The sequence below is a fragment of the Microtus ochrogaster genome, chromosome 16 (assembly GCF_000317375.1).
Source record: "Microtus ochrogaster isolate Prairie Vole_2 chromosome 16, MicOch1.0, whole genome shotgun sequence".
In the NCBI taxonomy this organism is placed as follows: Eukaryota; Metazoa; Chordata; class Mammalia; order Rodentia; family Cricetidae; genus Microtus; species Microtus ochrogaster.
Window position 1 is genome coordinate 23498589 of NC_022018.1, and position 25016 is coordinate 23523604.

Here is a 25016-nt window from a genome sequence, read left to right on the forward strand (position 1 = left end):
CCAGCTTTCATACCATTTTGGGGTTTTGCATTTGTGTGTTTGTTTTCTGTCATTTTCAACAAATACTTTACATGTGAAGGCTGCTTTACCCTGTCTTAGGGTTTCTATTGCTGTGAAGAAACACCATGACCATGGCAACTCTTTTAAAGGAAAATGTAAACAGAAGTTTCCATCCTGCCTGGTCGGAAGAAATACACAGAGGCTTATATTAATCGTAAACTATTTTGACCTATTAACTCAGGCTTATAGTAATTATCTCTTACAAATTAAATTAACCTGTAATTCTTGTCTATGTTGAGCCACATGGACTTGTACCTTTTCTCAGTGAGGCATTCTCATCTTGCTTCCTCTGATTCTGGCTGCTAACTGACTAGCTCAGCCTTTCTTCCCAGAATTCTCCTAGTGTAGTCACCCCCCCTATACTTCCTGCCTGGCCAATCAGTGTTTTACTAAACTAATATGAGTGACAAATCTTTACAGTGTATGAAAGCTTTATCCCACAGCAGGAAAGCATTTAATTGCTGCTGTCTTACAGTTCAGAGGTTTAGTTCATTATCGTCATGACAGGAAGCATGGCAATGTGCAGGGAGACATGGTACTGAAGGAGGAGCTGAGAGGTCTACATCTGGATTAGTAGGCAACAGGAACAGAGAGAACCACTGGGCTGGGCTTGAGCTTTAGGAATCTCCAAGCCTACCCCTAGTGTGTAAGTCAGTGTTTTGACTAGCATACGAAAAAATAGGTTTTAATGTGGCATTTTCATACACATATATTACTACACCAGTTCCTTTCCACTCCTCCCCATTCTGTTTAGTCTTGATCCTCTCTCCAGATAATTGTCCCTCAGCTCGCATGTGTCCTATTGTTTTCTTGTTCCTTGCTGACCCCTCTTTAGACATCTTTCTTCCCCCTCATTGTTCTTTCTGCATATGTACATATATAAACACACCGTTCAATCTAGTTTTCATGTGATAGAAAACATGTCTTCCTTATTTCACTTAACATAATCATTAATTTTTCTATAAATAATATAATTTCATTCTTCAACTAAATGAAATTCTGCTGTGTATCTTTACTATGTGAGTTCCATATCTTGCCTGTTATATACAATAATATGACAGCAAACATTTATGTTCAAGTAATTCTGTAGTCTGCAGGCCATATGGTTGGGAGTGGTATAGTTGATCATTAGGCAGTTCTGTTTTTGGGATTTTGAAGAATTTCCATACTGACTTCCATAGTGGCTGCACAAGTCTGTATTTTTTTTTACAAGTTCTAAATAAGGATTTCCCTCTGCCTCATCAACATTTGTTGTCATTTGTTTTCTTTGTATGTGTAGGTGAGTACCTGTGTGTATGTGCTTGTGTTGATGGTGGTGAGGTTGTGCCAGGTTGGGTGTGTAGGTCAGAAGAACCTTGTTTTAGGCAGGGTCTCTTTGTTGAGCTTCCATGCATGTTAAACTATCTGACTCACAAGTTTCTGGGAGTCTCTTGTCTTTGCCTCTCATATCACTGCAGGAGCATTGGGATTTCAGATCCACATTCCATCCCTGGGAGGTCCTGTCATCATTGTTGGTGTGACAGTGTTTATTGAGCCATCTCTCCAGTCCTAATTTTTTTTTTTTAAATTTGTGTGTTTTGGGTCATAGTTACTTTGATGGGTGGCATAAAATCCCAATGTAATGGGGTTTAGTTTTCTTTTTTAAGATTTATTTATTTTTTGTGTGTGGGCGTTTTGCCTGCATGAATATCTAGTGCACAATCTGTGTGCCTGGTCTCTACAGAAGTCAGAAAAGGACACTGCAACCAGAGTTATAGATGGCTGTAAGCCACCCTCTTAGTGTTGTGAGAATACTCACATATGAGAGTTCAGGTTCTCTGAAAGAGCAGTCCGTGCTTTTAAATGCTGAGCCATCTCTCTAGCCCTTGATGTAGTTTCAATTTGTATTTTCCTAATGACTAAAGTTTTGAACACTTTTTCAAATATTTTTCAGTCACTTGTATTTCTTCCTTTAAGAATTGTCTATTCAGTTCATTAGCGAAATTGTTGATTGGGTGTTTTGTCACTTTTTAATTTTGCGGGCACTTTATAGATTGTAGATATTGCTCCCTTGTCAGATTCTCACTTGTGCTGTATACTGTCTAATCATTCTAGTGATTACTTCCTTTGCTGTGTACAAGCTTTTTAAAGTCGTGTGATCTCATTTGTCGGTCCTTAAGGTTGGTTCTTGAGCTATTGGAGTTCCTTTCAGTTATTTCCTGTGCCTATATGTTGAAGTGTTTTGCCCATGTTTTCCTCTAATACTAAGGTCTCTTATCCATTTTAAATTATTTTTTGGATAGTGAGAGGAGAGGGTGTGTGTGTGTGCGTGTGTGTGTGTGTGTGTGTGTTTTAAAGGCATGTATGCATGTACATGTGGAGGCCAGAGGTTCATGTTAGGTGTCTCCCTCTACAGTCTCCACCTTATTTTTTGTGACAGTATTTTCAGTGAACCTGAAGCTTATTCATTTGGCTAGACAAGCTAGCTAGTAAGCTCTAAGGACTGAAATTAAGGTTCTTAAACTTAGAGGTTAGTTTGTGGTTCTGGTTTCCTCAGAACTCTTGTTCCATAATATGCCTCTCCAATTTTCCTGGTACCATGTGAAGATTTCTTTTCTTAATTTATGCTTTTGCCACTTTCATTAAAGATTAGGGGTGTGTGTGTGTGTGTGTGTGTGTGTGTGTGTGTGTGTGTGTGTGCGCGCGCGCGCGTGCGTGGGGGGTACTTTTGGGTCCTCTGTTCTAGGCCATTGATCTATGTGTTTGTTTTTGTGCTGATACCATGGTGTTTCTTTCTTTTTCTCTGTAGCATAGTTTGAGGTCAGAGTTTGTGGTACCTAGCATTCTTTCTGCTTAATAATTGCTTTGACTGTATAAGGTGTTTGTGTCTCTATATGAATTTAAATTTTTTTTTCATTCTGTGAAGAATGTTATTGCGATTTTGATGGGAATTGCATTGTGTCTGTAACGTGTTTTCAATTATATGATCAATTTCTTTTTTTATTATGTATGAGTGTTTTGTCTGCATGTATGTCTGTACACTGGTTGTATGCTTGATATGTTGGCAGTCAGAAGAGGGTATCAGATTCCCTCGAGCTGGAGTTACAGATGGTTGTGAACCCACCATGTGGGAACTGGGAATTGGACCTGGATCCTCTGGAAGAGTAAGAGTTCTTAACAGCTGAGCCATCTCTCCAGCACTCAATTATATAATCATTTTTACATATTAATTCTGCCAGTTCATGAGAATGGAAGATCTTTCCATCTTCCATTGTCATCTTCAATTCTCTTTGACTTTTCAGATTTTCATTGTAGAAGTCTTTCTCTTTATTGGATTACCTCCCATCTCTGTTTGTTAAGGAATTATGAATGGATTTTTTTTACCTCCTGATTTCTTTCTCAGCAAGTACTTTTACTCACAGAGCCATCTAGTTAGCCTGGTTTGCAGGTTTGTTTGTTTGTTTTTTCCTGAGAATTTTATATCTATGTTCAAGGGAATTGTTCTAGACAATTTTTTGTTATTTTTATCCAGTTTTATTATCAGGATGAGACTGCCTTTATAGAATGAGTGTGGTGGTGTTCCTTCTTCTGTTTCAGAGAACAGTTCTGTGAGTACTGGCTCTTCTTTAAGCACTTGGCAGAATTTAGCAGTAAAACTAATTTGCTTCTTTGTTAAGGGCCCTCTACTATTTTAGTCTTATTGCTGGTTAAGGGTTTGTTTAAGTTGTTTGTGTCCTAAGAATTCGATTTTGGTGTGTGATATATATCTAGGAATTTGTTTCTTGTATATTTTCCAGATTCTTTTGGAATATGAGTTTTAAAGTATTCCAAAATGATATTCTGAATTTCACTGGAATCTTTTATTTTAAAAAATTTATTGATTTTACTTTATGTATAGTAAAGATTTGTCTACATGTGTATGCACCATCTGGTGCTAACAGAAATCAGCATCAAATCTGGAAGTGGTGTTAAAAATTGCTCTGAGCCAGCTGGGTGGTGATGGTGCACACCTTTAATCCCAGCACTCGGGAGGCAGAGAAAAGCTGATCTCTGTGAGTTCGAGGCCAAGCATGGTCTACAGAGCAAGTTTCAGGACAGGCTCCAAAGCTACAGAGAAACACAGTCCTGAAAAAACAAAACGAAACAAAATGGCTGTGAGAAATCATGTAGGTGCTAGAAACCAAACCCACGTCCTCTGCAAGTGCAACAAGTACTCTTAACCACTGAGCCATTGCTCTAACTCCTCCTTTTTCATTTCTATTATACTTAATTTGGTTCATATTTCTCAACTTTTTGTTTATATTGTCTTCTGGTTTATTGATCACTCACATATTAGATAGATAAATAGATAGTTTTGGTTTTTTTATTTTTACTTTGTTTTTTCAAGGAAGGTTTTCTCTGTGTAGCTTTAGAGCCTATCCTGTCTTGGAACTCACTCTGTAGACCAGGTTGGGCTCGTACTCAAAGAGATCCACCTGCCTCTGCCTCCCGAGTGCTGGGATTAAAGATGTGAGCCACCACCACCTGATCAATGGTACATTTTTTGAAGAACCTACTTGGTTTTATTGAGTCTATGTGTTGTTCTTTTAGCATCTATTTTATTAGCTTCTTCCCTGATTTTTATTTCTTGGTATTTACTTTTTGAGAGTTTGTCTTGTTTTTATTTTTCTCATACCTTGTGCATCATCATTTATTTGATATCTCTGACCTTTTCCAAAAGATTAATTTATGTCTGTGTGTGTTTATATATACATGTGTGTCACGTGTGTGTGTTAGCTGTGTATGGGTGCCTGCAGAGACTAGATGAGGGCATTGGATTCCTTGAAACTGGTGTTAAAGGTTGTGAGCCACCCCAGTGTGGGTGCTGGAAACTGAACTCAGGTCTCCTATAGGATCAGCAAGTACTTGAATGCTGAGCCATCTGTTTAGCCCTGAAATATCTGACTTTTTTATTGTCAGCACTCATAGCTGTAAACTTTTCTGTTAGAACTGCCTTAGCTGTATCCCAAAAGTTCTAGTAATTTTGACCTGCTTTTTCATTTGATTCTAGGAACTGAAATTTCCTCCCTGATTTCTTCATTGACCCACTGGCCACTTAAGAGTGTATTGCTTGGTGCATGACATTAATCACAACACCTGAGAGGCAGAGGCAGAGACGAGGATCTTTCTGAGTTCAAGGCCAGCCTGTTTTCCATAGTGAGCTCCAGGACAATCAGGACTATACAGAGAAATTCTGTATCGATTTTATATATATATTGGTTTTTCGAGACAGGGTTTCTCTGTAGTTTTGGAGCCTGTCCTGGAACTAGCTCTTGTAGACCAGGCTGGCCTCGAACTCACAGAGATCCGCCTGCATCTGCCTCCCAAGTGCTGGGATTAAAGGCATGCATCACTACCACCTGGTAATATTTAAAAAAAAAACAAAACACCAAAGAGTGTATATGTGGTTGATGTCTAATAATATTTCATTATGATCTGATCAGATACAAAAGTAATTTATATTTCTGTTGATTTTGTTCAGACTTACTTTGTGGCTTAGAATATTGTCTGTTTCAGAGATGGTATTACAGGCTACTGAGAAGAATTTGTATTTCATATGTTGAATGACTATTTTGTAGATATTTGTTATATTGATTTAACCTATGGTCTTATTTAACACTTCTTTTAATACAGGGATTTTCCTGTGTAGAACAGGGCATGCCTGGCTTCTAACTTAATTCTTAAATCTCTTTGTGTATTAGTTGCCTGACTTACGTAAAGATGAGCATAGAGTTTGAAATTATCTGCTAATGTATTAGGAACTGTGTCATCTATTTTACCTACTAGTGTTTGTTTTATGAGATTGGGAACTCCAGATATTCACAGCATATCTAGCCACTATTGTTAAGTCTTTTTTCATTGTTGGTATTATATACCAACATACATATATAATACATATAAAAATACATATATATTTATTTTTTACCGTATGACTGTTTTGCCTGCATTATATTAAGTCTTTTTTACTACATGTGTGCCTGATTCCTGTGGACATTAGATTCCCTGTGAGCCACTATATGGGTGTTTGGAATTGAACCCGATCCTCTGCAAGAACAGTTAGTGCTCTTAACCTCTGAGCCATCTCTCCAGTTCTGTTTTTCGTTATTGTTGCGTGCGTGTGTGCGTGCGTGCGTGTGTGTGTGTGTGTGTGTGTGTGTAGCCATGGTTGATGCCAGCTATCTTCCTCCATCTCTCTTCACTTTTTATGTTGAATCTGGGTCTCACACTTGAAACTAGTGCTCACTGATTTGGCTATTCTAGCTAGCCAGTTTTCCCTGGGAATACATTATCTCAGTCTCTTGAGCACCAAAATACAGGTGGCCACTATATCCACTCAGCATTTACATTGCAAGGAATTGAAATTTGCCCTTTATTCCAAGTGCTTTACCTGCTGAGCTATTTAGTTCCCTATCCCAGCCCCCTGTTAAATGTTTGTGTGAATTGTTCACTTCATTATTATATAGTTGCCTACTTTATCTCTTTTGACTAAATCTGGTTCAAACTCCATTTTATTTTAAAGTAAATCTACTTTATTTTAATTGTTACTTTGACTTAATCTAAAAGAAAGTCTCAGTCAAGGGATTTCCCAGATCATATTGGCCTATGGGCATGTCAGTAGTGTATTGTCTTGGTTGGTAATTGATATAGCAAGACCCAGCCCCCTATGGATAACACGATACTTAGGCAAGTGGTCCTGGACTGTATTTATTTATTTTATTTTATGTGCATTAGTGTTTTGCCTGCATGGATGTCTGTGAGAGGGTGTCAGATCCTAGAGTTACAGATAGTTGTTAGCTGCCATGTGGGTGATGGGAATTGAATTCCTGTTCTCTGGAAGAGCAGTCAGTGCTCGTAACTGCTGAGCCCTGTGTCCAGCCCCCAGTCCTTGCTTGTGTAAGAAAGCTAGTTAAGCATGTGCCTGTGAGCAAGCCAGCAGGTGTTATCCTTCTTCCATGGCTTCTTTGAGTTTCTGCTTGAGTTCCTTCCTGACTCCCCTCAATAGTGGACTATAAAACCTGTAAGCTGAAATAACTGTTTGCTCTTCCACATGTAGAGTGTTTTATTATAGCAGCAGGAAGGAGACTATAACAATGAGATATTGGATTAGCTATGTCAGTTTGTTTTCAGCTTTTGTTTGCTTTAGATATTTGCATTATGCATTGATTTCCATCTTTGACCTAATCTTTGAGTACCTTTGTTAGATGTGTTTCTTCCAGACAAGTAGTTAGATCTGGTTTTCTCTTATCCCATAAGCTAGTTATATTTCTTTTTTATTGATGAGTCTCTGAGCCCTTTTCCATTTAAGATAAGCCATCCACATACATGCACACATATACATAAACTACACACATACATAATAAAGTAAAATAAATACATAGCATCTAATAAATATAGAAAAGAACTTGATATCAGTTTTCTTTTCTGAAAACAGATGTTAAACATATCTAAGTTTTTAGTAAAGATTTGATGTTGAACAGGATATTCAGCAATAAAACCTACTAAAGTAGACTTGATTTTCATTATTGTCATGTTACATGTTATTACACACAGATGCTTCTATTGTTTTCTTTCTCTCTTAGAATTCATGTGTTGTCTTTGTAGTTTTTCATCATTCTTATTATTCCAGATGCTTCTGTCAGACTTTTCTCATCATCATATTGAAATGGCATGTACTCTACTGGAGACCTGTGGACGATTTCTTTTCAGATCTCCAGAATCACACCTGAGGACCAGTGTGCTTTTGGTAAGGACTTGTAGATCCTGGTAAAAAGTTGAGGGTCTTGATTTACCTCAAGGATTCAAAGTATTAATAAATGTTGGTTGTCTTCCTCTGCCATTTGAGTACAAGCATTTCTGCCTAACCTAGAATATACTGCACAAATGAATTGCTATCCTGGAGAGCCATAGGAATTTTTCACCTTTGTTGCTAGTTAATTCAAAACAAAAATTAATGAGCTGGCAATACAGTTCAGTGGGTAAAGGCACTCTCTGTGCAAGGCTGGCAACCTCAGCTTGATTCCTGGAATCTACACAAAAAGTTACAAGAGAACTGACTCCATAAAGGTGTCCTCTGGCCCACATACATATACTCTGACACACATGTACCCATATACACGTTGTGCGTGCATGTTCACATATACATATGTGCACTTACTAATAATACATTTTTTATTAAGGGAGAATGAATTTAACTCAAACAAATTATTCAAATGAAAAGGTACTCAGTACTGTTTGGTGGGGATCATTTTTGGTTTTGCTGTTTCTACCCATTTTTAATGTGTCATGTAAACACTTAAAGTATAACCTAGAAACTATAAATTTTTAAAGATTTATTCATTTCTTATGTATATGACATTCTGCCTCCATGTATGCCCGCATGCCAGAAGAGGGCGCCATATCTCATTACAAATGGTTGTGAGCCACCATGTGGTTGCTGGGAATTGAACTCAGGACCTCTAGAAGAGCAGTCGATGCTCTAACCACTAAGCCATCTCTTTAGCCCCCAAAATTATTTTTTATAATAAAAATTATAAAAATAGTGCTGGAAAGATGAAGCAATGGTTAAAACTATGTACTGTTCTTAGAGGACCTAAGTTTTGTTCCTGATGTATATTTTAGGCGACCCATAACTTCCTGTATTTTTGCTGGAGATCTCATACCCTATTCTGGCCACCACAGGCACCACACACATATGTGCATGTGTACAACTCCATATATACATAATATAAAATACATAGATTTTAAAAGTTAGAGAAAATCATAAAAAGAAAGAGAAGTTGTTTAGCTGATTAGGATTTTGAAATGACCATCAAGCTTATTAAGCATTATTACATTTATTTCATAATGTAACCCACTACACCTGCCTTGGTTGTGACATTTTATCTACCTTACTTAATAATCTACTTTTGAGGCTAAATAGTTTTCTGGTGAGATTTGAAATGAAGAAATGTGGATTTATTTGTATGGTTTTTGGCAGAAACTATTGTGATGACCATCAAATGAAACCAAAATGCTCTCATTCTAGGATTCTCTATTCCTAACTTAACTTTTGTTCTCAGTGGTAAGATTCAAAGTTAAAGGTGTGTGGGGGGGGATCACTCAACTTATCAGGATGTAAACTATCATGCTACCACAATTTTTAGAACATATTAGTTCATGGGGTTGAACCAAAAAAAATATTAAAAGAGTACTGCTATAAATGTGACTTGATTTATATCTACGTGAGCCTGTATTAACCCTGAGGAGCAGAAGGCTCAAATGTGTAAGTGAAATTAAGGAATAAAAATCAAATAAAAGTACAACTCTGACTTGAGCTGTTCTGTGTTTAACTGATTATAAATTCCTTCTTAGAGTTTATGTCATCCAGTAATTACCATTTAATCTGGACTATCTCTACAGAGAAGAAAACTGTTAGCCCCCAAGGTCTTAGAACTTAGTGTGGTCAACTTCAACTTGAAGTGTGACTGAAAAGGCCTCTATGCCATTGCCCTTTCAGAGCAGGTAAGTGTTTTTACTTCATGCATTATGGAATGTTTGGGTTAATCTAGACATTTTCTTTTAGGAACAAATGATGAGAAAAAAACAAGCAATGCATCTTGATGCACGGTATGTTACAATGGTAGAGAATGCGTATTATTACTGCAACCCACCTCCAGCTGAAAAGACTGTGAGAAAGAAACGTCCTCCTCTTCAGGAGTATGTCCGAAAACTTTTGTACAAGGATCTCTCTAAGGTCACTACTGAGAAGGTAAAATCTGAATCAGATCGTTTAGTAATGGTCACCTTGAAATTTGTGATGATACTGCACTCATACACATTCTAGAACAGGTAGGAGTAGACCACTTTTCTATTATGAATGATTTTGTTCAAGTTATCCTAAGAAGGAATTCATGGGATGCTACAGAATATTTAAGGTGTATGCTTTGTTTTTTTTGTTTGTTTGTTTGTTTTGTTTTTTTGACTTTTTATCATGTTTTGTAACTGGAGGTTTCTCTCCCACCCTCCAGTTCCGAAAAACCACTCTGAGGCTTAATATTAATTAAAACTCTTTGGCCTATTAGCTCAAGCTTATTATTAACTAGCTCTTATAACTTAAATTAACCCATTTCTATTATTCTATATTTTACTGTGAGGTTTGTGTCTTGTTACCTTACATCTTGCTTCTCTGGTGGCTGTTGGCATCTCCCTTGACTCCATGTATTCAGTTTGGCTTTCCCACCTGGCTATATACTGCCCTGCCATAGGCCAAAGCAGCTTCTTTATTAAACATTGGTAATAAAACATATTCGCAGCATACAGAGGAGCAGCCCACATCAGTGTTTCACTTCTAAATTTAATTGTAATGCTGTACATATTTAAAACGTTTTCTTTCTGTTGTTCTTTTTGTATTGTTGTTTAGTGTTTATAGGGATGCTGGTGATACCCAGAGCCTTGTGCATGCTAGACAGAAAACTGGTACATGATCCCTCTGAAGTTTCATAAATTGAGATATCTATTTTTTTTTTTTTTTTTGTTTTTTTGAGACATGGTTTCTCTGTAGCTTTGGAGCCTGTCCTGGAACTAGCTCTTGTAGACCAGGCTGGCCTCGAACTGACAGAGATCCGCCTGCCTCTGCCTCCCGAGTGCTGGGATTAAAGGCTTACGCCACCACTGCCTGGCGAGATATCTATTTTTTTGAGATTATCACAACAAGATGATATTATTCAGAAAAGGCTAAGAACCACTTAATTGTTGTGGTTACCTTGTTAAAAACTGTACTTTTAAGATGTTCCTTGTTAACTTTACAAGTTGGCATGTAATAAACTGCAGAGCTTCTTTACTGAAGCTGTGCTTCAGAGTTGTTTAAAGCAGTTTTAGAATGGGGTGAAAGTTTGGAAGCATTGGAAGGTTCCATGGTGATGAAGTGGTGACATTTCCAGTGAAAGTGATAAGGAGAGCATGCTCAGTACTTTGCTCAGTACTTGAAAGATGGTTATAGAAAACAGATAGCCATGAAAGGACTATTTCACAATCTGCCAGTAGTATCCGTTTTCTTCCATAATAAAAGTGGAGATTCTGTCTTCAGCGAGAGCTCTGCAGATTATCTTGTTTCTAAGAAATTTTGAAATAGTAAAACTAACATCTATAGCATTTTTATCTTACTATACACTTCATTATATGCTACAGTATAACTTGTTTGATCCCGTGAACTAGGAAATAAGTGTTAGTACTTTTACTATTTCCCATTTGACACACAAGGAAACTGAAGTTATCCTCTCTCTTAAGTGACTTAAAACATTTGTGTGTATGTATATATGTTTGTGTGTGTGCATGTATATATTCATGTAGAGGCCAAAAGGTTAGTCATGATCAGGTGTTTTCTCTCACTAAATTGTGAGCTCACAAATTCAGCTTTCCTGACTTGACAGCAAATTTCAGGTAGTTTCCTGTCCCTGCCTGTCCAGCATTGGATTGCAGGAGTGTATTCATGCCTGGCTTTTTTTTATGTGGACTTTGAGGGGCATCAAACTCAGGCCCTCACGATTGCATAACAGGCACTTCATAGCTGAGCCGCTTCCCCAACTTGATTTTTAAACTTTTTAAATATAGCAAATAATGGGTCTCACTATGGCTTTTTCATACATAATGTGTCATTCTTTTTCCTACTCCTCCCCTCCCCCACACCTCCTTTTTCTTCTTGATCCCTTCTGTCCTTCTGTTAGTCTTCTCATCTTTCATATCTCATACATTCCTTTACCTTCCCTTATTCTGTCCTTCCCCATCATCCATCCAAGTTTTTGTCTTTATCCCCCAAGTTTTTTATACTTTGTATTCTACAAATGCATACACACACACATACATAAATTTAAATTTAGAGTCCCCATGAGAGAGAACATGTGCTATATGTCTAAGTATGATTTATCTTGCTTAATATAATGATCTGTATCTCTACTTTCCTACAAATCTCATAACTTCATCTTTTTTTATAACTAAGATTCCATTGTGTGCTATATTTTTTTATTCATTCTCTGTTGATGGGCGTCTTAACTATTGTAAAAAGTGTACCAGTAAACACGGATGTTCAGGTATCTCTGTGGTACGGTAACTTAGAATACTTTAGATATATACCCAGGTGATGTATTTGGTCATATGGTGTAATAGTTTTGTTATTAGTTTCCTTGAAGAATATTCCCATTGACTTCCATAGTGGCTGTACTAGTTAATATTTCTACCAGTTGTGATGCAAGGGTTATCTTCCCACATTCTTATCAGCATTTGTTTTTTTTTGATGATAGCCATTATGATTGGGTAACATGGACTCATAATGTTTAATTTCTTTCTTTGATGGCTTAGGATTTTGAACACTTTTCCATATGTTTATTATCATTTATATTTCTTTCTCCTAATTCATTTATTGATTAGAAGATATTGTCAGTATTTAACTAAACAGTAATAATCAGTTCTCATTTCTATATCTTTTCACTCTGGTGATTTTTAATTTTTTTTCAGGTGCAGGAGCTTTTAAATATCAACTCCGTTAATTTTTTGGGTTATTTCTTATGCTTATGTAGTTCTTTTAAGAAGGCCTTTCCTGTGCCTGTGTGTTAACATGTTTTCCTCTAGACTTTCAACATTTCAGGTATTTCATTAATAAAGTCTTAATCCATTTTGAATTTACTTTTCAAGGGAAAGAGAATGATCCAGTTTCATTTTTTCCCTTATGGATATCCAGTATGATTTGCTAAAGAGGCTATCTTGTTTGGTTTTGTTCTCTGTTGTATGTTTTTGTGAAAGATTAGATGGCTCTGATTGTGTAAGTTTATTTCTTAGGTCATCTGTTCTGTTTTATTGGTCTGAACTTGAGGGTTGTTTTTTTTGTTGTTGTTGTTAGAAAGTAAATTTTGAAGTGAGATTATTTGTGTCAAACAAGAGAACACTAATTTTGGCAAACCTTGTCTTTTCTTTTTCAGTGAGCTAAGTCTTTAACTATATACCATTAGTTTGATTTTTTTTTTTTTTGGTAATTACCTACTAAGCCATCTCATTAGCTCTTCTTTAAGAACCCAAAAACTCTTAAGAATTTTGAGAAATTATGGAAAGGTTTAGAGAATGATAATAAATTTTCAGTATTAATAAATCTCATTTTACCTGTTTCTAATGTAAGAAAATTGAAGTATTTCAGATTTTAAAAGTTCTCTGTCTCTGCATGATAATAAGACTAAAGTAGCTGAATTATTATACATGCTTATCTTAATAATTTAAATATTTTCTTCATGTAGGTTTTGAGACAAATGCGAAAGTTGCCCTGGCAAGACCAAGAAATAAAAGACTATGTCATTTGTTGTATGATAAACATCTGGAACGTGAAGTACAATAGTATTCACTGTGTAGCCAACCTCTTGGCAGGATTAGTACTCTACCAGGAGGATGTTGGAATCCATGTTGTGGATGGAGTACTTGAAGATATTCGACTGGGAATGGAGGTAACAGATTTCCTTTATTGTCACCTGGTTAGAATTTGTGGAGAACATAAACAGTCTCTAAATCTTAGAATTGAACAATAATTTGGGCACACACCTTTAATCCCAGCACTCGGGATGCAGAGGCAGGAAGATCTCTGTAAGTTCAAAGCCAGCCTAGTCTACAGAGTTGAGTTCCAGAATAATCAGGGCTACTCAGAGAAACCTTGCCACGAAAAAACAAACAACAACAACAAAAACATACAAAAAGAAAAATAATTATTGGAATAACTGTTCCTTTTTTTCATTAAATCATTTGCTGCTCCTTAGGAGTTATTTGTGAATAAACTTGTATTAAATTTCCTGCTACAACCTCAGACAGTCACTAGAATTTTTTTTTCTGAAGCTTTTTAAAGCTTATTTTGTCAGATTATACTAAATTTTTATTATTTCTAACTTACTGTTGAGAATTAACTTTGAGGAATTTATAAGCATATTAATTATAAAAATTGATAATTATAGGAATTTTCTTTAAGTACTTTTTATTTTTATTTTATTTTCTTTTTTTCTAAGTACTTTTTAAATAATATGAATCTTACATAATCAACTACTTGTGTTTCTTGATTCATAGTTTACAAAGAATAGGTTGGTGGGCTGATAGGAAGAATTATAGTGTAACTATTTAGGAAAAGCTCATTTAATGATAGCTTAATTTTCAACTTAATATCTAACATGTTCTTTATATGCCTAACGAGTGAAAGAATACTTAAAGTTGGCCACATTATTAGGCAAAGAATAAGGAAATTATCTTCATTTCTCTGGTGAATGCTCTTTGAATACTTGATAACTGTTAAGTTTGATTAACCCCTCCAGTTATTTTGCTACTCTTCAGTGAAAACCTGTGGGGTGTTTTTTGTTTTGTTTTTCAGGTTAATCAACCTAAATTTAACCAGAGGCGTATCAGTAGTGCCAAGTTCTTAGGAGAACTTTATAATTACAGAATGGTGGAATCAGCTGTTATTTTCAGAACTCTTTATTCTTTTACTTCATTTGGTGTCAACCCTGATGGTTCTCCAAGTTCACTGGACCCTCCTGAGCATCTGTTTAGAATTAGATTAGTATGTACTATTTTGGATACCTGTGGCCAGTACTTTGACAGAGGTTCCAGTAAACGAAAACTTGACTGCTTCCTTGTATATTTTCAGGTATGTAAGCACAATCCGCAGTTTCGTATCATTGAATGAATATACAACAAAAATTTTAGCAAAGATATATGTTTATATATGTTCAAAATTAGGTTGTACTTATTGTAGAGACCTTAAATTAATTGTGTGATGGATTCATACACAAATACACTCTAATTTTTTGCAGCATTTATTATCAATAATGATTGGTTGCTAATTTTGAGAATTATATAGATTGTGAATTTGGCACAGTATATAGATTATGGTATTTGATACAGTAATTCTTAAAGTACCTGAAGGTTTTGGGTGTTTGTTTTTTGAGCAAGTGTGTCACCATATAGCCCAGGCTGGCCTTGAATTCATGACCCTCCTGCCCCAGCTTCCCAAGTGCTAGGATCATAGATATGCATTGCCACAACCAGCTACTTGCAACTTGATAACATTCTTCTCTCATGCATGTTTTAGTTTATATCCAAAATGCTTGTTTCTAAAAGATCCAATTTAATCTGCTTAATTGTTTACTTACTAACCTATTTAGAGAAATAGCAGATCATGTAAACATTTATAGTTCAGAAACCAAATGCATTTATTAATAAACTCTTGGGTTGTGCTTTTTATATTTTATTTATTCCATAATTCGATTTAGATTAAGTATGGCGTAAATTAAATTCAGTACAAATATAGGTGTAATTGTACAACTTCTGTAAAGTTTGTATCACACACGGTAACTTCTAATTTGTTTGCACATACCTCAGTCATCATTCCCTGTAAAATACAATATAATAAATATTAATTAGAAAGGACAGCTCGTCATCAAATGCTTAAGTTGTTGCTGAGTAAATATCAATAGTATTCGATTATACACAACCAGAGTTGTTAGCAATTTACCTCTTGAGAAGAAGTATTATAACTCCAGGCATTGGAAATGCATCCACATAGTAGCCAGGATTGATCTGGGAGTAAATAATGTTGGGGAATTTCATTTTTAACTTAATCTTACTCCTGTATCTACTGCCTTATTTTATGAATTTATGAGCAAGAAAAGAGGGAAGGAGTTTGCAGGTTTGGGAGTCAAAAGTCTGTTTTATGTAAGGACTGTCTTAAACTGGAGATGTCTATATTAAATACCTGAGTTATGCTTGAAAGAGATGGCTGTAAGTATTAATATCCAAAGTAGAATCTCTTTGAGAAGAGAATCCTTTTTTGATGTCTGCTATTTCAGCCTCAGATACAAGAGCCACACAGAAATACCCAGGACTGAAGATCAACAAAGGTGTTTTCCAAGTTAGTTTGATAGAAAAATAAGAGTTAGGCTTCAGAGATGAGATTTTTATTCTGCCTAGAATATGAAAATGTCAGCCCTCTGCGGTGAGGTTGTTATATCTCACTAGAATAGAGTATAGGTTATGTTTTAGAAGGTTCTAGAAGGCAGGTTAAAAAAAATGCTGAACTCCAAGTGCATGTGTATTATCTGGGACATTGCTAAAATGATTGGAACTTAATCTACATTTCATTTTAATAAGCTTCCTGGCGAGACCCACACTTTGAATAACAAGAGCCTAGGCCACAAGGTGAAGAGGAAGAAGAACATGTTTGTGCTAGCAAAAATATATTTTTTATAAAAAAGCATTTTTTATAATATATATATGCTTAGGTTGTGCTACTTGTTAATATATATTAGGAATAGAACATGAGCAGGTAAAATGATGGAACACACTAGTATAGAGGAGAAATATCTACATAGTAGCATGTACATGGTAGCTGTTTAGTAAATGTTCATAATTTACTTATATTTTTTTAAAAAGTTCAATCCTCAAATACTTTAATGACCTTTTTTTAAAAAAAAAATATCGAAGCAAATAGCATAGAAAAAATAATGACAATTTATCAAAACTGTGGCATCGAATCTGCTTCTATAAAGTTAAATGTGTCAACTATGGGGCATGGAAATGGGTTTTCTACTTTTGTTTCAGAGTACCTGGAAGAGTATTTGGCATTTCGTTTATACTTTCTCCATGTCTGTTTCTTTCTTTCTTTTTTTTAACCTATGACAGCCAGAATAAAAATGTTTGACTAAAGTCAACAACTGGCTCAAAAATTACATAGATAGGAGGAAATAAATGATTGGGATTAGGATCATTGCTGTTGACCTTTAATAAAAAGTATAGGTTTCTTGTTCAATCTTTTAACTTAGTTATTTTAACTAGGTAACATCACAATACAACTTACTATTTTAAATTTTTGTTATTAATTTCTTATAGCTAAATTTATTTTTCATTTGTTATCAGCGTTATGTTTGGTGGAAGAAAAGTTTGGAGGTTTGGACAAAAGACCATCCATTTCCTATTGATATAGATTACATGATCAGTGATACACTAGAACTTCTAAGACCAAAGATCAAACTCTGTAATTCTCTGGAAGAATCCATCAGGCAGGTACAAGACTTGGAACGAGAATTCTTAATAAAACTAGGTAAGCAATTCGTTACAGAGAGAAAATGAAGGGGATTTGGTCAGATTGTCTCTAAAATCTGTTTTGTAATGTTTCCAGTCAGAGTTTTGTATTTGCATACTTTGTATCTTTGATGTTGAGTATTGCATAATAGGGTTAGGTGAGACCTTTGTGACCTATTTAGTTTCACTAAGGGATCTCAGATTGAAAAAAAAAAACAGTCAAGCAGGACTTAAAGCAAGTGATAGTGAAGGAAAAATACAATCTTGTGAACTGCTCTTAATTTTAGACTGGTTTCTGATCAAGCCTTTGGATGAAAGGTCTCATATGTATAGCATATTTTCAACTGCTATTATTCCTGAGAACACATGGGCTTTGGAGCTTGGAAGGGAGTACCACTTTAAAGTTTGGAGTAACTCTACAGAATTTCCGATCTTATTCGTTAGTAGAGTTGGCTGTCCTTCAGAGTCTAGAGAAAATGCGCTGCTAGAAGATTATCTTTACAATTCTCTTCATCCTTCTGAGGTAGTTGTAGAAGACTTTACCTCATTTGTGTGTCACTCCCTGTGGAATACAGCAGTATACTAGCTCTGTCACCAGGTAACAAGTACAAGGTCTAGTCATGCCAACCTAGTTTGTATGCTAACAGCTCTTCTGTCTCATCTGTTTTATTGTAATATTTTCAAAGTTATGTTTTCAGGATTGGTAAAACTATTATTTTATTTCTCATTAGCATGTAGAATGTTCATGCACATCTTTAGTTTCAGTTACACTTATGCTATTACTTTATTAGGTTATATGTCTCAAGAATCAGTTTAAAGTAAAGGGGGCATAAATAATAGTCCCCTCCCTACCCCAGGCATCCAGAATATTGGTAACTTGCTATCTCCAAGGTAATTCCTCATTTGGAGAACATGCTTGTGCTTGCCTGATTCTTTCAAATTCCTGCCACTGACTGTACAAGTACTTTCCTGTTGCTCACCTCACAAAGACCTAGGGTGAATCTTGGCTTTTCAGCCTTGACCCAAGTTACCCAATTTCTTTTTCTTTTCAGATTTCCAATTACATAAACACTTCAGCAAAGCTTATCATCTTATATTTATCATTTTAATTTTAAGTATTCATATTCTTTATATGTTTTTAAATTGTTAAAGTGTAGCCTAGAGCCCAGAAATTTTCATAAATGGTTCAACTGCATGTAAGGATAGAGAAAAGATCATTTTTTTGTAAATTAAAGAGTTAAAAGACTTTGAATTTCTTTTGGGGGCCCCAAAGAGCAAAAAATGAATTACCATATGGTTTGAAACTCTAAATACGGTGTCACTTAAAATGGGTCTGTGCCAAGTTGTCTCTGTTTCCTCCTGACTTTAGAGGTCAGATAAAAGGAAGAGTTTATATGCAGAGGATATATTTTAAATAAGCTTTCTGTTAATAGACTATAGAATTGTGCAATATTTTTCACTGTTTGTCTTTATGCACCTGGAAACATCTCATTTTAGTTTTATAGCATCCAGTGCAAAGAGTAAAGCTAGTGGGAAATACTAAAATTATTTTTTAATGTCTTAAACCATTTACAGTATTATCACTGTTTATGGCAGTTATTCTGAATAATTCAAAGAAAATCACTTATTGCATTCAGAAAGAATGATGTGTGGATATACTTTGTATTCTTTTTTTATTTTTCATGGTTTTTGCAGTTTTGTAACTGGACTTTTTTAAATCTTTGTGGTTTTTTTTTTTTAAAAAATAGATTATATTCCTTTGTTTGAATTTGCTTTAGTTACTTAATTCTATTGTTTGACTCTAAGGTCTTTCCCATTTTATATCACTGTTATTTTTTAAAGTGACTTTCATTTGTCTAGGTAGATAGACTAGAACGAAAAGGGGGCTAAGACTTTTTTTAATTACAAATAAAGCCAAAGTGATATTATTTAATTTTATTTTGGGAGTTCCAACTAGTACTGCAAAGAACAGATGAGAGAGAAGTGACAATAATATTCAAGCCAGGTGGTGGTGACTCAGGCCTTTAATCCTGGCACGCAGGAGGCAGAGGCAGGCGGATCTCTGTGAGTTGGAAGCCAGCCTAATCTACAGAGTAAGTTCAAAGACAGCCAGGGATACACAGAGAAACCCTGTCTGGAAAAATAAAAACATAAAAATACAAAAATGAAAGAAAATAAGATATATAAATAAATATGTTTTAGAGCAAAAGAATATATTTCTTAAATTGTAAACAAAGCCAAAAGCTATTAAAGGTCCAAAACTAGTTCTAATTAATAATAAATAAGGCAATTAGCATATGATGAATAAGGATTTTTAAAAATAGAATAAAGAAAACCAGTGAACCAAATGTGTTGAATATTTATTTTTTAAAGGCTTAAAAATGATTTAGTACCAGTGTTTCCCAATTTTAAATTGTAGAAGAATGCACCCAAAAATAACAAATTTGGTTGTTTGAAATTTTTTGTATATGTGGTTCAGTGGCATACACCTGTAGTCTCAGCACTTGGAAGGCAGAGGCAAAGAGTCAAAGGCCAGTATGAATATTAAGGGAGACTCTGTCCCAGAAAAACAAGATAACAAATCCACAAAATAAACAAAACCCAACAAAATGCACACATTTTATACAGTTTAAAATTAAGAGAAAAATTGTTTCCATGCCAAGTTATTATCACTTTTATATGAAGTGCACAAGCAAATTGAAAGGCTAGCATCTGTAAGGATAGGTAAATGAACATGACATATGTAAACCAAGAAAGTTTGTTCTAATGAATATGGTTTGTTTGCCAGAATGATGGAGGTATTACTTACGTGTGACAAACAAAGCTCAAATTAAAGCACCAGCTAAGGTATAAGACAGGATAAAAAACACATGCTCTTGTGACTTCCAAATATATGGAGGATAAGTTCAACTAAGCAGAGAAATACACGTTAAACCACCTGAACAGAGGCTTTGCAGCTGTTACCACTCCTGTGGTAAGCAGAAAAACTGAATCACGAAGCAATTCAAGTTGAAAGATAAATGCATTTTATTTTGTTCCCCAAGTATACTTCTAACATTTTAATATTCTAAATTTTGTCTGTATTTTGCATGGTTTATATACATTGTTTACATTGACAGTTTCCTAGTAATTCATAGTTTAGTTATTATATAGTTGAGCAAATGCAAAAAGCAGTACTTAAAAATTGGTTTTGAAGCTTTGTTGCAGTACAAATAAAAATGTTAGAAATAATATTTTTCCTGATATTTTGGAAGCATTACTATCAAAACGGTTCTTTACATATTGTTTTCTCAGTGATGCATATTTAAAGAAGGGAGGACAATGATGTAATGTTTCATATCACAGAAGTTATCTCTGTATTGATATGTTTACTGGTAACATTTAGATTATAAACTGACTTTGCCTTTGATAATTATCAGTCATATTTTGGTTTTTAAAATGTTTTTATTATTATTTATGTGCATCGGTATTTTACTATGTATAGGTGTTGGGTCCTGGAATTGCAGACAGGTGCAAAGTGTCATGTGGGTTTGGGGTACTGAACCTGGGTCCTCTAGAAGAGCAGTCAGTGCTCTTAACCGTTGAGCCTTTTCTCCAGCCCCCAAATGTTTTGTTTTTAAAATCTAGTTAGGGATTTGCAAGATGGCTCAACAGGTAAGGATGCTTGCCACCAAACCTGACCTTGACTTTGGTTCCTGGAACTTACATGGTAGGAGAGAACTGACTTCTGTAGGTTGTCCTCTGACCTCAACACTTATGCCATGACATGATATATACACAACATACATATACATACACATACACACATATAAAACCTACTGCTTTTATGTATGAAAGCTAGTAAGCAATAAGTAAATACTTCCATTAATGGAAACGTAACCTGAGACACTATCTGTTGGTCTTCAGTATGAATTTTGCTTTAAAATTAGGTACTTCTGAACTTTATTCAGCTATTCTCTCTTTCCCTCTAGACTGAAAATAGGGACATTAATTGCTCTGTGCTTAAATAATTTTACCAGTTGCTTGGGCTTAGAGCACTAGCTTAAATTTTTGTTGTTGCTGATTTGTCTAGTAATTCAAACTCTGACATTCGATACTCATAAAATGCAAAGACTAATACACATTATTAGTAATTCTTTCCTTTTTAAAGTGCATTGAAATTGATAGCCAAATGTAATTTCTCCATTAAAGTGACTTGATTTTTATTTTATTTTTGTAGTTTTGGAGCTTGCTGAACTATTATTTGTAGACTGTGGCCATGGGTCTCTCACTGAGAAAGTTTAGACGGGATAGGATACTCTTTTAAGTATTTGAAGCTTTAAGAAAAGGGAAAAGAGGTATATACATACTTCCATATTATTTTTCTAGTCTAGAGGCAAATGTATAGTTTTTTTTACAGTGTTTCTCACAATTATTTTCAATTCTGATCATTTATTCTGAGAAAATGGCTTTTGATTATTTAATTCATAATTTTTAAGTAAAGTGTTGGTTTAAAAAATGATATTATACTGTTTATCTTTCTAAATGTATTTTCCTACTTTTGTCCTGTTTTCAAGGCCTAGTAAATGACAAGGAGTCCAAAGATTCTATAACAGAAGGGGAAAATCTTGAAGAGGATGATGAAGAAGAAGAAGGAGGAGCTGAAACTGAAGAACAGTCTGGAAATGAAAGTGAAGTGAATGAGCCAGAAGAAGAAGTAATTACTTTTATATCTACAGATAAATTTGTGGGTATATGTGCAGAAGAATATATGGTCGAGTAAATAGTTTAAAAGCTTTTTATTACATACACACACATGGCCCTGTCTGTACCATAGCACACAATTGGAGCTCAGGGATCAGTTTGTAGGAGTTAGTTTTCTCTTTGGGTTTTAGGGGTTGTACTCAGACCATTAGGCTTGGCAGTAAGTACTTTTCCATGTGAGCCATCTCTCCAGCCTGAGTAAAGATTTTTAATTAATAGACATCTCTCCTTTGTTTTATTACTGAAAATGTAACTAATATAATTCTATTATAACATCCCTTGATGAAGGGGTTTTATAAACACCAAAACTAGGATGATCATAGCATTTTTATTTAATTAGCAGTTCGAGAAAAACATTGTTTTAATCTCCTATGTTTCTTAATCTTATTGTTGAATATGAACAATCTGTGGGCTTTATAATCTGAAAACTATTGTATTGACTAAATATTTATATGTGTTGCTTTATTTTTACCAACTTGAGTAGTTCTGAAACAAACTCCCTGGAACTGGAGTTACAGACAGTTGTGAACTGCCATGTACATGCTGGAAATTGAACACAGATCCTTTAGAACAACCAGTGCACTTAACTGCTGAGCCATCTCTCCAGCTCTCATTTCTTTGGTTTCAGTATTGAACTTTGTGTTTTGGAAGGGTTTATCACTTTAAATTACTTGTATTTCAAATCAAAGAAGATAAAATTACACATGCTATATCTGTGGTAGGGAGAAATGCAAACAAATGTTTAATTGGAGGAGTTATATGGCTGTCTAAAAAGATGGGTTGACTGAGAAAAATGAGATTGGAATGCTTCTCTTCACCCTTCAAGTTTCCTCTGTTCCTCATAGCTATCCTTCAAATACAAGCAGAGAAATTTTTAAGAAGAAAGATGTGTTGTGGAGTAATAAACATGGGGAGGGGAATTCTATGACTGTTTACTCCAGTGGAGAAAGAAAAGGCAAGACTTCAACTTATTAGAAACAGTAGGAGCCAGGTGGTGCTGCACACCTTTAATCCCAGCACCCAAGAGGCAGAGACAAGTGGATCGCTGTGAGTTTGAGACCAGCCTGGTCTACAGAGTGAGTTTCAGCAAAGGTTTCAAAACTACAGAGAAACCCTATCTCAAAAAACAACCAAAAAAAAAAAAAAAGAAAGAAAGAAAGAAAAAAAGAAAAGAAAAAAAATACAGCCATATAATGATATATATATAAAACGATAAGTGTATAATATAATGATAATATGTATAATACATACACACACACACACCCCACTGAGCTAAATCCGTGTGTGTGTATGTCTAGCATGCACTGGAGCCTTTACAGCTTGAGCTACAGACCATTGTGAGCTGCCACGTGTGTTTGAGGAACTGGACCAGGATCCTCTGCAAGAACAGCAAGTCCTCCTAACCATTAGGCCATCTCTCCGGCCCCATCTTTACTTTTTTTATGTCTTAGCACCTACCAAACCAAAAATTTTCTCTTAAATATCAACTAAAAACACAAATAATTGTTGAAGATTAAGTAGATGATCTACTAAAACATCATTTTCTGCAACATTTATATAATTAATAAAAAGTGATAAGGTTTATTGTTAAAATAACAATAATATTTACTGGATTTTTGCTATACTGTTCCCTATCGTAAATATGATTGTTTCTTATGAACAAGGTTGATGTTAGTGACAAACTAAGGTACAAATAGGGTAAGTAATTTGCCCACGATCTCAAGAGTAATACCAGAGCCAGTATTTATCATGGGCACTTTGTTTTTTGTTACATTGTCTCTCCTGCTTACCTGACCAGCTAGCTCAGGCTTTGTGGTGTATTAATGATCACTTTATAATTCTACCTATTATGGTAGCATTTAGGGAAATCAGGACAGATGTATTCTTGTTCTTCAAAATGAATATATTTATCCAGTTGGCCCTTCCTCTATGCATTCTACTACTCACATAAAAAATATTTGAGAGTAATATATTTGTTCTAGGCATATGCAAACTTATTTAGTCATTCCCTAAACAATGCTGTATACCGCTTAAACATATTGGATATTATAAGTTATCTAGCGATAATTGTGCTTCATGGGAATCCTTGAACCATTCCTGAGAAGCAGTTTTATTGACTGAAAAATAACGGGAGGGGTGTTAATTCATTCAGCTTAGTTTAACCTAGTTTTTTAATATGAGGCATCTTTTATAATTAATTTATTTATAGGAGGGGCCTGGAAGATGGCTTATTTCGTAAATTGCTTGCCTTGCCAAATTTGAACACTAACACCCACATAGAAACCTGCAATTCCCATTTAGCTGAATAATCTTGGAGGATCACTGGCTACCCAGTTTAACTGAATCAGTGAGCTCTAGATTTATTGAGAGACCCTGTCCCCTGAAATATATGTATACACACACACACACACACACACACACACTAATTCATTTTCATTTTCTTCAAGGGCAGTTTTAAGACTAGTTTTTGTTTTGTGTGCTTTTGATTGGTTGTTTGCTTGCTTGTTTGCTTTTGAGACAGGGTCTCCAATATCTTACTGTGTACCTGAAGATGATCTTTGTCCTACTTGGGTTTTTGTTGTTGTGATAAACACCATAATCAAAAGCAACTTGGGAAAGAGGATGGTGTAGATCATGTTAGAGATTGCAGTCCTTCGTTGAGGAAAGCCACAACAGGGGTTGGATGGAGAAAGTAAAGCAGAGACTCCAACTAGCTTGCCCAGATTTTTTTGTTTTTTGTTTTTATGTGCATTGTTGTTTTGCCTACATGTATGTTTGTGTGAGGGTGTCAGATACCCTGGAACTGGAGTTAAAGACAATTGTGAGCTGTCATGTGGGTGCTGGAAATTGAACTCAGTATCTCTGGAAGAGCAGCCAGTGCTCTTAACCACTGAGCCATCTGCCCTGAGTGGCCTGGCCATCCCACATCAATTATTAATTAAGGTAATGCCCCACACATACCCACAGATCAGTCTGGAGGCAGTTACTCAATTGAGGTTCCTCCTTCTTAGGTGACTCTAGCTTGGCTCAGCAGTATAACCTTGAACCTTCCTTTCTTAGCTACTGGGATTTATTATAAGCATATACACCATGCTTAACTAAGAACATTTGTGGTTTTT

General features: G+C 35.2%; 1 protein-coding gene across 8 annotated transcripts in view; it reads left to right on the plus strand.

Moving 5' to 3' along the window:
- Upf2 (UPF2, regulator of nonsense mediated mRNA decay) overlaps positions 1 to 25016 on the plus strand; it is a 101198-nt gene that overhangs the window by 52788 nt on the left and 23394 nt on the right. For 7 of the 8 annotated variants that reach the window (XM_026783014.1, XM_005354864.3, XM_013349043.2 and 4 more), the window contains exons 11-16: positions 7706 to 7822; positions 9641 to 9826; positions 13338 to 13541; positions 14447 to 14722; positions 16990 to 17173; positions 21711 to 21850. In XM_026783014.1, coding sequence (XP_026638815.1) covers positions 7706 to 7822; positions 9641 to 9826; positions 13338 to 13541; positions 14447 to 14722; positions 16990 to 17173; positions 21711 to 21850 — 1107 coding nt within the window. The remainder of the gene's footprint in view (positions 1 to 7705; positions 7823 to 9640; positions 9827 to 13337; positions 13542 to 14446; positions 14723 to 16989; positions 17174 to 21710; positions 21851 to 25016) is intronic. The other variant, XM_013349045.2, reaches the window with a different exon arrangement.